This window comes from Ooceraea biroi, chromosome 9 (genome assembly GCF_003672135.1).
Source record: "Ooceraea biroi isolate clonal line C1 chromosome 9, Obir_v5.4, whole genome shotgun sequence".
Taxonomy (NCBI): Eukaryota; Metazoa; Arthropoda; class Insecta; order Hymenoptera; family Formicidae; genus Ooceraea; species Ooceraea biroi.
In genome coordinates this window covers 10,964,874-10,979,504 of record NC_039514.1, presented here as the reverse complement: position 1 = coordinate 10,979,504, position 14,631 = coordinate 10,964,874, and the positions used below count along the sequence as shown (strand labels likewise).

General features: G+C 42.0%; 1 protein-coding gene across 5 annotated transcripts in view; it reads right to left on the bottom strand.

Annotated features, from left to right (window-relative positions):
- LOC105281622 (pleckstrin homology domain-containing family G member 5) overlaps window positions 1-14,631 on the bottom strand; it is a 116,862-nt gene that overhangs the window by 9,644 nt on the left and 92,587 nt on the right. For all 5 annotated transcript variants that reach the window (XM_026972511.1, XM_011342963.3, XM_011342961.3 and 2 more), the window contains 3 exons: window positions 11,364-11,470; window positions 6,348-6,487; window positions 833-909 (listed from right to left, as the gene is read on the bottom strand). In XM_026972511.1, coding sequence (XP_026828312.1) covers window positions 833-909; window positions 6,348-6,487; window positions 11,364-11,470 — 324 coding nt within the window. The remainder of the gene's footprint in view (window positions 1-832; window positions 910-6,347; window positions 6,488-11,363; window positions 11,471-14,631) is intronic.

Genomic DNA, 14,631 nt, shown 5'->3' with positions numbered 1-14,631 from the left:
GGAACGTAGTTGCAATGCCGGAACAATATCGACCAGACACGAGCCTAGTACATTCGAGGAACGTGTTCATAAAAAAATTCATAAACGAATTGGACATCAATATTAAATAAAAAGACAAACTGCCCAATCGTGGTTACTTCTCTAATCCCAAGTGTAACGTGGATGGTATGAATAATTGTGCATTTAAATTGCGATTAGAATTGAATTACATTATATTTCTCCCAGTCGTGTCGCGTTCTACAAGAGATATTTTCAAGAAAATTCTTAGCTCTCCGGGAAATTTTTCAGAGAGGAAAGTCTTGTTCCCGGAATCAATGTCGTTAAAATCGCATGTTCTATTGTATGTCCCGTTCGACGGCGACTTTATTTACGCTCAACAAATCGTTTTGCGATTTGTCTTTGTCAGATCAGCCGTATTGTCACCGCTGTATCAGCGTCAAGAGTTAAGCCACGCGCATCATTATTGTCCGCGAATGTGAAACCGCTTCTTCATCTTCGTATCGCGCGGGAGAACATTGCCAAAAGAAAGTCTCGGCTCAGGAAAAAAAGCCGCAACCATTTGATGGACGACATGTCTCTGTAAAGTGCCGCAAAATGCATACAACGTCTCCCGTGCGGATACGACATTCGCGACAAAATCTGAAATTCTTCGCAATATTGAAGAGCTCCTTCTATGGAACTCGGGAAAGTCGGGTTCGTCTATTTAGATTCTATTTACCAGTCAGCTGGGAAGCCAGCTGGATGGTTCTTCGTCTTTTTGCGCTTACAATATATGCTCTGCCACGTGATTCAATTGCGGGTGGTATTACTTGAGCGGAAGTGAGCTACTTACCCCACTGGTTTTCCGTAATGAAACGTTCTGATTTCCTCTTTGACACGGCGTTCGAGAATTCGATTTTTCGTCCTTAACTAAAATGAGAAAGCGAGAATTGCAAGTATAATGTACCCGTGACATTTTCAGGCAGACTACTAACTATAATTACTTTCTGCTGATTCGTAGATAAAAGTAATTTCTATTTCTGACAATAGTTTCGATCAATTTGATGAGCAGGGTATTAGTTTTGTGAATTGATGCGCGATATTAAGTATATGCAAAAATTTTAATCTCCTTTTCAGCGCTCTGCGCTGAAAGTATTATTATTTAAATTTCAAATAAATTCTCTCTTTTATGTTTTTGAAGAGCATTGAAGTTTGTAAAATGTCATGATTTAACGATAATATAATTTCGAAAAACAACAGTAAACGCGACGACAAACAATGAAAAGCTATATGCTTTTCATATTCAGCAAACCATTTTAGACTTTATTTTAGCCCAAGGGCTGAAAAGTTTTCCCGCACGCGGTGTTTTCACCCAACTTGGCGCCTTCGGATTTCCACTTATTCCAATCGATGCAGTACTTTTTAACTGGATAATACTTTCGAGATGTGACTAAAATATGAAAAAACTTTTTTCGCAAAGGAATTCGAAATCGAGAGACGGCAGAAAATAGTAAAACACGAGGACAAATATTTTGATGACTGAATTGTATTGCATATATTATACACCTAAAACAAAGACGTGCAAAAAATTATTAAAACTTTTACATACACTTAATATATGTATATAATGTATATATGTATATAATGTATATATGTATATACGTATATATGTATTTTTTAAACCATCAACAGAATCGATCTGCGACGCATCGCGTTACGATGCAATCGCGAAATGCGCAATACTGCACAATACTTTCTGTTGGTTTTGTAAATGTTATTTTCGACACGCATTTGGAGTAAAATTGCTTGCGCTGATTATATTTAAGCCGAGCGCTCATAAAGCGCGCGGTTGTATTGCGAGGATTGCGCTTTTGTTATTGGTGCGTGTACATTCCTGCAGCGCATGAAAAAATTAAGAGGACTTTTTAAATCGTCGCGCCCTAATTTTGCATATTGTGTGCTTGCCCGTGGCTGATATGCCATCTCATTCGCCACTTCGTTATTTGCGCTTTAATCGCGCATAAAGGATCAAAGGATCAAATATGTTATGAGGCTCTCTGTTGGCATTAACTCCGCCATTATCGAGGGATAACTTATGTCCATCTTTTGCCAATATTAGAACTTTATTATGATCCCTCGCATGAGAATAAAAATATAAAAAGAAAGAATTAAAAGTAACAATGTAAAAGCGCGTCAAAGAGCTCGCTTCCTCTAATAGAATCATCTCTCTAGCTGCCAACGCTAATCAAAAATTTATTTTAGAAAGCAATTTTAGGGTGCACAATATGACTGATTGTGAAAGTGAGTGCACAGAGCACATGTATGTTCCTAACGTAGCACATAGGCGTAACGGAATACAGGACTTTAATTGCGGTCTGTTACACGTAACGTCGCAATCGCGGTGGCCTTGTTACGGATTTAGTTGGTTCCGAATTTTAATCACTCGGAGTTGTGCATCGTCCCCTATATTGCTTCCCGGAACACGCTCGCCGCATCGGACATCTGTGCTCTGACATCGACGACCGATTATTCCCGCGGTTCCTTCGTTGCATGCGCGCCGGACAGTTCCTGCAGGAAGTTCCGGTTTAATTTTGTTACGATGCGGCAGCTTTTTAATACTCGGCGGGTACGGTAAAATCTACTCTGCTAAAACACGCAAGTGACACGTATTGCTGCGATTCCGATGCGATTTTGTTCATCCACCCGTTCCGCAAAGGAAAGGAATCCGTTCTTTGCGAGAACGTTTTCCGTTTCCCGACTGCGAGCGCGATGTGATAAATTTTGATATTTCCAACAAAAGAAAATGCACCATGTCTCAATTTTGCTCTTCGCGTCTTTTTTTCTGACGGAGACGGAGAGAAGTCATTCACTTCCGCATCGTATTGCCGACTCGTTAATTCCGCGTTGACACTTCCGCGCGACCCTTTTGCTCGAGCAAGTAATACGACGCGCTCGCGCGCTCTTTTTCTTACCCCGTGACACACGGTTACAAAGGAACCTCGGAGATTTTCAGTCTGTAAAGAATATTATTGGCGATCTGTCGATCACACGAGAGAGCGTATCCTGATTGCGTTTTACCCGAACCCGACATCGAGGAAATTGAACATTTTTCCGACAAGCTCGTCTCGCATCGCCATTGTCGTCGTCGTCGTCGTCGTCATCGTCGTCGTCGTCGTCGTGGAATTACGCTCATTCACATTCACACGCATATTTCAATTCCGACTGCTTCTCGTTGCACTGAAATATGTTCAATGCACCATCACTCCGCTCGTAAATTGCGCTTTTATCTCGAAAAGATTTTTAAGAGGATCATTCCTGCGTAATATGGTATAATACAACAGCTACCACATAATGTAATAATTAAAACATAATTAGCGATTAATGTATGTATATCAATAGACAAGCTTTATGAATATAAATTTGTCAAGTTTGAAACGACTTTCTCGGTAGTTTTTTTTTGCAGTTCTTTGTAGTTCACATCGGTCTGCTGATTTCGAATAATATTACCGTCTCTGAATTTCCCCTTGAAAATATGAACATCGTCGCCCTTAATCCTTAGAAAAGCGCGCGCGCTTGTGTGTGTGTATAGAAAGTCCGATGCCATTTGAGCACTGGCCATTGTACACGTTATTCGTATCCATTCTGTGTAGAGGCTTTCATTGAGCACTCGATTCCCGCTTGCTCGAAATCACTCGCTGGAATCTGCGCACCCTCTCTCTCTCACCTTCTCAGCGCCCACGGTGTGTACAGGCCTCTCTCAGGATCAAATACACCGGGGAAATCACGATGGCAACGAAATAGCGGCATTAAGTAACTGAGAACATTTTTCGCGAGTTGGGATAGCAACGTTTGACCCAACCCCCTCCTTGCCACTCGTCTGTCCTTCGCTTTTTCCCTATAGGTGGGATTATGTGAAACGCGGATAAATGCCCATCATCTCAGTGAAAATTCCGCGATGAATTTATCACGCTGATAAACTTATCGTTCCGTGTGGTACTTCTCTCTCGGCGCAGCCATCCCAAATATCCCGGATTCGCAAGGGGATGAAGACCGGGATGAAGAGGGAGATGAAAGAACTGTCGGCTCTGGATTCGCGGTTTACCCTACATGCATGTCCGAATGGATATAAATGCGCTTAAAGTTCCGATGGAGTGAGAATGTTTTTTCTCTCTCTTTTTCCTTTTCCTTTTTTTAAGAGGTGACTACGACAGGATTAAAGCGAGCTGGTGCGAGCGACTCGGGAGGAAAATGAGCGCTCTAGCAAGGGAATCACGATTAATAGAGGTGATTAATAAAGGAGCAACTGAGTTGCTTTGTTTAGGGTTAATTCAAAGAGGGCTAATTGTAACGTGATCAAATATTTCGAACAGAGAAACAGGGAGAGAGAGAGATAGAGAATTATAGTTATATATAGCTAGTTACAGATGTACATATAATACATACATAGTAGCATAGCAGGTATATATGTTGAACGTTGCAGAGTTCTATCATTCGCGCTCACATGATAACGTGAGGTGAATTTTTCGCACAATATATCAGATGCGATGTGCTGTTGAAATATTTGCCCAGCATTATTATAATTATTTATGGGCACTGTTAATTAATATTCATGATATAGACTTTCGAATTTATGATCTTTATGTGACTCATCTGGTACGGTACTGAGAAAATATACATAAGTGAGATATTTTTTCGATTAATGCTTTGTGAATTTTCGTTACCATAGCTCGTCCGGAGGTCAACCTCAAGGCGAGCTTAATTACTCGCTCGGTCTTCATTAAGACTCTTTGAGATTCTCGCTTGTCATCACCAGATATTTTCACCGCCACGGATCGCCGGAAGACAATTAAATTAATTGACGGGAGCGTGAATAAGCGAGAGAAGGTTTGTGCGGTCGTTTAACAATTTAAAGGCACTGAACTATTCCGTGCGGTTAATCGATCAGTTTTGTATTATGAGCCGATTTGTGTGGCCCTAATCAAAATGTGTAACATTTTGGCTGTGAGGCTTTCACGGCTATTACTTTCGTCATTAGTAATAGCTTCCGGATAGATAACGCGTTTTTTGACAGCTTTGTGCCGTAATTGTTTCGCAAATATTGCAATCCGCATAATCAGGGCTGAACTCTAATACTGAGCTCCCTTGGTTTGCGATAGTCTTTATATATCCACATTTCCCCTCTATTTCTTCAGTTGGTGAGGAGGGGTTCAGCCAATCATGGTGTTTTTGATTGATCAGCTGATCAATTAAAAATCAGCTGATCAATTATGCATTCACGGCATATAAATATGCACGATAAAACGCAGAAAAGTTTAATGTTTCAGAGAATTTTTTGTAGAATTTTATCGAATGGAATAGTATAATACATATTATCTATATTATTATTAATTAATAATTAATAATTTTGAATAAATATTATAAATTCCGTTATATCTTACATATCAACTGTAATGTGATTCATGATTAACCGTCCATACGTTTCTGCAATAAAAATACATTTTCTTTTCACCCGATCCATTCACAATTCATGTCAGTCTGTGCGAACTGCGCTCGTACGTTTAGTTTAATCAGCCGCGGGAATTAGCAAGTCCATTTCGCCCCGCGTAGAATAATTAATTGCGGCCAATATACCAGTCGCAAATGAGTCGGAACGTTCCCCGACGTAACATTAATAATTAATTGCTTGTAATAGTCCAAGTCGGTCAAGTATACCGCCCGAGTACGTATACCCGTAGGTGTGACGTAGGTGTGAAATTTGCGGCGTATTACTGTCAAATAAATCCCGATATTATTATTGTCCATCGCCATCGGTTCTTGCTTCACTTTTATGATACACAAAGTACAATCGTTCCATCATATTACATAATGTTATATCTTATGACTTTAATATCAATACTTCAGAAACTGCAAATGGATGGGAATATATTCTAAATAATTTTAAAGAATTTTATATATAAAGAATTCTTCTGCTGGTGAACCAAGCATTGAAACTCACGCGTATATCTAATACAATATTTTCTACTTTGAGACTCGTGCGATCGGTAAATCATTCTTGAAACTGTACGCGTACGTCCGCCGTCATCACGTCCGTCTACTATGAAGCCCTACGTAAACGCGCGCGATTATTACCAGCGTAAATTACATCCGTCAGAAAGATGTCCATTCAATTCGTCTTTTGTTCCTCCTCTGATACTACAATTGCTGCGAAAAGATCGCGAGAGATCGAAAGCGAGAACTTTCGAAGAGAAAACGTTCATCGTACGTGTAGAATAATTAATCGTACGTGTATTCTCCAATAATTAAATTCACGAAAGAAACTTATCGCTATTTAAGAGCAACAAATAATAATATAAAAAACGGACACTCACTGGTTATTCGTAGATGTCTACCACCGAGATTGAAGGTCTCCGTCGTCAGCAAGGGTAGCGACGTTGACGACGAACTGTCCAGGACCTCGACGTGCGAAAGATCGACTCCGCGACGCTCGCAGGCTGCGCCTAGCACCTCTCTGTAACACGTAATAACGTAATAACGCAGCGAATTTAATATAAAAGCGTCTTGGTAGTCGCAAAACTACCGTCGAGATAATTCACGCGAGAAGTTACAGTTTCATGGCTGTATGATATAGTTTCTGCTGGTGCCGCTCGTGCAATTAAATCTCGCGCAAAACACGTCGACCTCGTCCACGGTGTTATAAAAAAAGTTTGGAAACTTTGTAGTCTCGGATCTCTCTCCCTCTTTTTTTCTCTCTCTTTGCATTTCGTGCAAAGGAAAAGTTGTTTACGGGAATTTTTTTAGGTACGTGCTTCTGGCGTGCGATCGATCTCGATGCGATGTTGAAGGAAAAACAAACTGCAGCGATACACCAATAAATTAATTAAGAGTTGAAGACTGCGGCTCTTCCTCCGGAAGCTCGGTTGCCAAGAACGTAAATCGTTACCAAACCACCATGACCATCGTGAGGCAATTTGTAAGCCGCGATTTCGTGACGATCTCATTGGGAGATGCGTTGCATAACACGAGTTTCATTTCTCGCTGCAATCTGCCTGCGTTTGCTTAATCCTTGAACTTTCGAGGAGAAAAGCACGTCCGACGGATCATTTCCAATCCAATTTCAGATGTTCCTTCAGTCGACAATTATAATTTAAATGAAAAAAGCATCGAGTTTGCAAGAGGTGTTCCATTTGTAAGAGTTTTTAGATGTTTTAGCGTCGATAAGAATCCTTCGGCAAATTCAGATGGGTGATTTCATTTCCGATTCACTCTTCGTCGCGGCGTTATATAAATATGACTTGGTTGTAATGGGAATACGACAGATGCAAATTGATCTGATTACTTTTATAATATATTTACACACTTTTCTCGGCGGAAGGGCGACGAAGTCTTTGCGCAACAATGTAGGGTCTAATATTTTTCGATGCTCTACAACATATCCAAAGCCCATCAAAATCGGTGAGGGACAGTTGTGAAGGTTCCCTTGTTAGACGCGCGCGGCTAGCCGTTTTTTACGTTATTCATTCATACTTCTCTCGCTGCCAATCGCGTCCGCTGAATTAGCGAACTTTCTTTACTTAATTACTCGAAATTTTACGTGGTTGTTTGCAAAATGGTACAGAACTTTTTAATTCAGTTTGACGAGATCTACCTGTGGGCGAGAGGTTTTTCGCCTTATGTCAGACACCCTTTATGTGTATAAAGACCTTTTATGTGTATAAATATTTCTTACGCATTGATTTATCTGAAAAAAATATTTTTCGCGACTTCGCAAATGACGAAGGTAAAAACGCGCAATTTCGCGTTATCGGCTGCCATCTGATAGTGGAATATGTACCAGTTTCCTAGATATCATTCGGCGTTCCGGCGGAAGCCCATTTCGAAAGCAGGAAGAGGAGCGCCTAACGAAATAACGGAGCAAGGGACAAAGAGTTTTTCCTTAAAGGCGTAGCGCTACAAACGCTACGTAGTTACGCAGCGGCAAATTCCGTCAGCCAGAGAAGAAATAAGAAATTAATTATTCACCAGTGCGCTTCATTAATCCCCCAATTAGCTTGTCCTCCATCGCTCATTTTACACCGTCCACTTCTTGTTATTTAACTTAAATTAGAACGAGAGCTCATTCCGACGTCTCGAAAGTGCTGGCGAGTATTATTTTCGCCTCGTGATAATAACTACAAAATTCTCCTACACGCCTATTTTTCCGTTAGTTCGCTGAGTGTTTCAACATTTCAACATTGATGAACGTCAGGAGTCTGTTTGAAATACGGATTTCATTGGCAAGATATTAAAATAAAAGGGCCAGGCGTCATATGTCATCTTTGAATATCATCCCGGAATAGCCGCGCCGGGAATAAACCGATTCACGATCATTCAAAAAGTTGTCGCAATGTAGAAACGAGAGAGAAAAAGGACGGATGTCATTCGATGACGCAATATCAGGAAATCGAGAACGGCTCGCTCAAAGTGTACTTATATGAGTTGAATCTGTTCGATAGTGGTTAAATTCTAGTCGACATAATTTTTTTTTCGATTTGCGCTGTGTAGGTTTTGCAGCTCCTGTTTTAACCGTATAGGATTGCGCTTGTGTATCCTGGTTGAATATCGTTTTTTGAATCATCCAGAATCTCGATATTGTTTGGAATCGAGAGCTTTTTCTGTCGACGAATGAAAAATGCGATGACGCGATAACGTGACAGAGAATTCTAAACGTTAATATTGCAAATAAATGTAATGCACAAATATTTGCGCAAATATAAATACAAAAATTTAAAGAGACCATATTGTATTTATATTTTAAGTTAATAATTATGTGTGTATTTTAAATTAATTATCGTACTATAAATTAATAAATTGAACTAATTAACATCGACGTCATCTTTTTGTAATTTTATAGATTTTTGAAGGATTAAAGAAGCAGATTTCGCGCTAATGCTACCATTGATTTTCCGAATATCTTGTCATCGGGAAAGGAACAAATAACGATATAGACTTAATCGACGAAACGGCGACCATTGGAAATTATTTCCGATGAACACGCTTGTTCGTATTATTACGCAATACTCGTCGATCTTTAGTTCCATATGATGGAAGAATTCTCAATCTTCGCGATACAAAGACTCACTCGATTCTCCCTTATCTGCCAATATTTCTCTCTTGTCCCGCATTCGCGACACACGTTGGTCCAACAGGATTTTCCTTTCGCGCTCGTCATGTTTATTGAACATATCCGCCCGCATTAAATCGCTATAAATCATTGGCTGATGCGACAGCCGGCGGTTCAGTATGGATGCGGACAAGCGCGCGCGCGTGTGTGAGTAGATACGTGACGCGCCTCCACATTCTAAATGGCCATGTGCCATTTCAAAGAGAATGATGTGGCGATATTTGCCGTTAATGTACGTTTCCCGAGATTTGACTACTGACGAGACACCCCGAATGTGAAAGAGAGAAAGAGAGAAAAAGCGAGAGACAGGGAGAGAGTATACGTTTCGCGTATATATACGCGTTGCCTGGGATGCTTCTTATACCTCAGACAATCAACTAATGCACTCTGATGCACCTAAGTAATCTTCTTCATCCGCGCGTATTTTAATTAATTGCAATAAGAATTGTAGTGGAAGAATTTGTCTGAGTGTGAGGGAGAATCTAGCGAGTCCCTCTTTCTGTTTCTGCGAATCTCTTTTTGTTTCATCTGTATCGAAAAAAGGCAGGATTAGGTCTTTCGTAATCGACACCTTTCTCGCCCACTTCTTTGGCAATTTTTTCCTTACTATGATCCCGTACAATCGAGCGTATTAATTGCAATGCAAGATGTAGCTGCGCGGGAGGAGTTCATTACGCCAGACACAAGAACGATCTCGAGCGATTCGAGACAAGAAAGCTCTCACGTTGACGGGGAACGATGCTTTTTATGCAAATAGCGTCGCGTGGTCGCAATCCCTGTGGGATGGGAATTTTTTGCCGGGCAGCAAGAGCGACAAAAGCGAAGCGTACTTTGTTCAACTCTCGGTTCGCCGCTTAACAATGCTTGGCAATTAAGAGTAATCTGGTCAAAAGCGCGAGGTGCGTACTACAACGATGAATTAGTATTGCCTGTCGCTTATTTTGTGATTTATTCAATTTCCGCGTTCATTACCATCCTAAAAAATTCCCGACGTTTTTCCATAAGCATTCGGCTCTCGCAAACTCGTCACAGCTTCCAAGTCGGTCGCTTGATCGTGAAGTGGAACGTTAAATGCCCGCTCAAATGAGCGGCTCTTCACAAGTTCACGTCGGAGCCGTTTCAGACGCGCGCTTGAAACGCACACTTGGCGGAACAATTTTTCATCGGAACATTTCGCTCGCTAATTCATTATTCGCGCTTGAGTGATACTTGGGAAATATTGCGACGACGCCTGCGCAATAGTTGTGCAATGTTAAAACCGCGAATGGATCCGCATCGCCGGGGCGTGCATAAGCAATACGGAAACTTTGCTCTCTGTCGAAAGTTTCTTGCGCCAAACGGTTGAGCGGTCTCGATAAAATCAGCTCCGCTTTAATCGCGGCCCTCTTTGCTCTGAAAGCTCAGCGCGATTAAAGCAGACTTGCGACGATGGCTTGCGATTGGACATATCGGAATAAATCAGATTCGTCCTCTTTATCGAGCAGCGAGAACTTTCCGGTGCGACGCTGAGATTTATTTATCTTGCCGACGCGATCTTTTATATGATAGCCCTATCATCTATCTATTTTACAATATTTCCGTCCGCAAAGCCGCATCCCCGTGTTGATATATGTCGTGACGATATATATTGGTAACACTTGTAAAGCAGGAGGACCGCCGCTGCAGGAAATAAAGAATTGACCTCCCAGCATGATCACAAAAATGAGGAACGCTCACTTCCGTTCACATTTCTCGTTTAATGAATCGCTCAGAAGGAGGAAAGGAGACACTCACCACCTTCTTTCTCATAGCGAGGATCACGGACTATCATTAATCATGAAACTCTGAATGAGAATTATTCATTCCATTCATATTATTCGTATTCCGCAAAAGAATTTTAATCTTGCGGCAACAATAATGGAGGAAGGCGTCGCGACGAATGCTCTGAAGCCGATTCATTCAAGAATCGACTGTTATGGAGTAACAGAGTGGCATCGCAAGCTTAAAAATACATTCTTCGTACCTCCTTATGACGCGGGATATCGTATGATGACGTAATGTAGGTTTTAAATAGCGCAGTTATGGTATCATACTCGCACGAATGGCCGGTTCCGGAAAGCGGTATTATCCGGGTGTAATAAATAATGTCGGCATTGTTATTCGTCAGGAACAGTGCGCGGAATTTATCGTCCCGGGGTGCGAGACTACAAGCCAAGTATTAAAAGTACGGTAATGCTTCACTCACGCCAAGTAAGTTCCCCTCGTCGCTGGCAGAAACTCCTCGCGCTCGAAGGTCGCGGCGGCATCATCGCCCATCTCGAAACTGACGCTGAAGTACTCGTTGCTGGATACCTGTAACCAAGATTAAAACCCGATCAATTTAGTCGTGCTCGAGTCGTCGATGGTGGTGTCCCGTAATTGAAAACGCGACGCAAATTGTCGGCTTGAGGGATGGAATCTGCTGCGCCGTAGGATCCGTCGTAAAACCGATCGCACAAAGTATCCATTAAATCGACGACGACGTTAATCCGCGCGCATTGCTCTGGCATTTAATTCATCGTTATTCATCCGCCAAGACATGTTTGAATCGGCCCCAACGTAATTTTCGCCGACAAAGCAGCGTAAATAAAGAGCTAAAGGGAACAGTAGGAAATATTATAAATGGATGCTGAAGTTCAAACTGTCCTCTTTCACTCGGAGCCTCCTGCAAGACGGAGCCCGCAACCGAGCTGCTCGCCTTTTATCCAACTACACCGAAGCAACAGCAATGTGAGCGACGACATAGTACGGTTTAAAACGGAGCTTAACGTCCGGACCCCGCTTCACTCGCATACCTCGTTTAAATGCAGAACGCGGAATGTTTCCGGGGATTAAATCCAGGGTAGGAGTCAACGGCGTCTTTAATATAATAACGGCTACAAGCGGTAGTCTGAATCTACATACTTCAGAACGCGATAAGCCTCGAAACCCGAAACAAATTAAGCATTTATATCCGGCGCGAAAGAATATTCATGATTCATTCATCTACTTGCGCGGAAACGCGCGCTCGTTCGCACGCAACACTCCGTGCGGCGCGTTCCTCGGGGAATTCTCGATGCAGATTGTACTGTACCGAAGATCAACGTGCAATGTGTCTCGCTCATACTTCTATGCGTTTCCACGAGACCCTGGTACGTATTCCGGGGACAGTTCGAAAGATTGACCAGCGCTTCCGGGCGAAGGAGACGCGATTACTCCGCAGTTCTCGCGGCCGGATTCAATATTGCCGCCACGTTGGCCCATTCGACTCGCTCCTTTTTTTCCTTCCTCTCATAAATAATGCAGGAATGGCGAGTCACCTGGTAGGCAGGCGAATCAGTCTACGGAAAATATCACGTCGTACCGAAGTAACCGCTCGAGACGCGCAGCTGGCCGAGCGTCGTCGCGCTGGTCGCTCGTCTACCGCGAATATTAATCCATTTCGCCGCTTGGCGTAACAAATATTCATCAGAAGAAAGCTTAATCACTTGCAATTATGCAATTAATATATTTGAAAAGATATAATTACAATACAAAGACTTTTTATGAAGCCCGAGAGTAATCTCTCCGAAAGTGATATTATCCATTATTTTTATATGAACAGTTCGAGACTGTTTCGTGGGTCGATTATTCTTCGAAATCGGATCTAATAAAAAGTTTTGAATATTATATATCATTATTTACTTTATTATGCATCATAAAAATTGCGTTTCTCAGAACATATCGGTTCTTGATGGTTCGATAAATCGAGATATTCGAGTTAAGTGAAAATTAAGTAAAATCACAGAGATCACGAAAGTTCGTCTGTCTCTTTCGAGTTTGAGCACTCTCTTCATAGCTTCTCATGCAAAAGTGAAGTGGTGGCCGCGCTTCACGTGCAAGGGATATTTTTCCCATCTCGAATGCTCGTCGGTTGCTCAATGGTTGCATAAATAAGATTATCTACGTTTCTACTCGTTGTCGGTACTCGTTTCGCAATAGAGCTCCGGAGGGAGTCCGTAACTGCAATTGCAAGAGACGCGTGAGCAAAGTTCGCGCGCATAGGATGCATAAAGAGGCATGTGGCACACAAGTTGGCGCGCAAGCAACATGAACGTTTCTTCGACTATGTAATTCTGAGCTTGTAATTTGGAGCAAAATGAGCGAAGGGGTGCGCGCCCCCTTGGCTCTCAGTTTATAGTGGGCGCCGTTTCTGCACATACTTCGTTTGCATTGTCGTAGTTCCCTTTAGTGTCAAGAAGGGACTTCCAGAGGTCACATGGCCCTGATGAAGCGAATTTAACTGGAAACAAGAGCAACTTGCTAATTATACAGATGTCAAAGCTGTTGCAATGTGCGAATTTAAACAAATACTGCGACATTAGCACGTGCTGGTTTATTCAGCTGTGTAAATGTCGACCGTCATAGAAACGCTTGGGACTGACAAACAAGCGTATAATTATTGTATTATTTTGCTATTGTCATGTGCCTACACATGTGAAGGTTTTGGCCTATTGTTCTGAGCGGTGCTTTCATTAGCAAATTATTCCCGAATCTCTCTCTCTCTCTCTTGACACAGATATTTCATATCTAAACAGTTTCTGGTAAGAGATTATTCCAATTTATAAATCACTCTAAGAAAGAAAAAGGAGTCCATGAGAAGCTTTCTGCAATGAACGAAAATGACTTCTCTGAATTTCCCTTAAATTTGAGCAGCGCAGATCGTAAACGAAACTCTGTTGCAAATTTCATTGGGTATTATAGGTCGTTCAACGCGGACTTTACTTCCTACGTGACAATCGACAGATCACACCGGTCATAAAATTGGCGGAACATGATAACGTAGTTTCATCACGTTTTCGCATGTATTCCTCGCGGGGAAATCGCACGATGTGTCTCATCGTTATTAAAGTTGCGATTATGCTTGGGTACCCTCCTTCCTCCTCGTGAAGGAAGAGAGTCGTACCGCACGAGAAGGTGCACGTAACATCGCCACGTTTGCATAATATCGATTCCCTTGGCGAAAGGACAGCGGCGAAGGGTCAGACGGGGGCGGTCCACGGTCGCCCCATGGAGACGTAATTCACGGACCTTTCCAAAGTAAAGATAAATACTTAGAAGTCCGTGACAATGATACTAAGGCACGTGCGGCTGCTTAATGAAAATTCCACCGCCACTTCCTGCAAGGGATACGCACGCGTAACGTTACCGTTATTGTTCATGGGGTTATTTTTCATGAGTCGCAAGCCCACGTCGCGTCTTGAATCGTTATGCCTAACTTAAACACGCGGGAACACAGCGTTCTCCAGGATAAACGGCGCGGATTATCGAAAAGTGACACTTGATATACCTGACCTGGAAATGAAAAACCCTTTTTTCCTCTTGGATATAGTAGTTTTGTTCGCTTTTACATCACGCGATATTTTTTCGACTTATTTCCACCATACGCGGCTGAATCAATAACGATTTTTTTCCCTTTTCGTCAAACATCGACTCTCTCATGTTTTTCTTTTTCG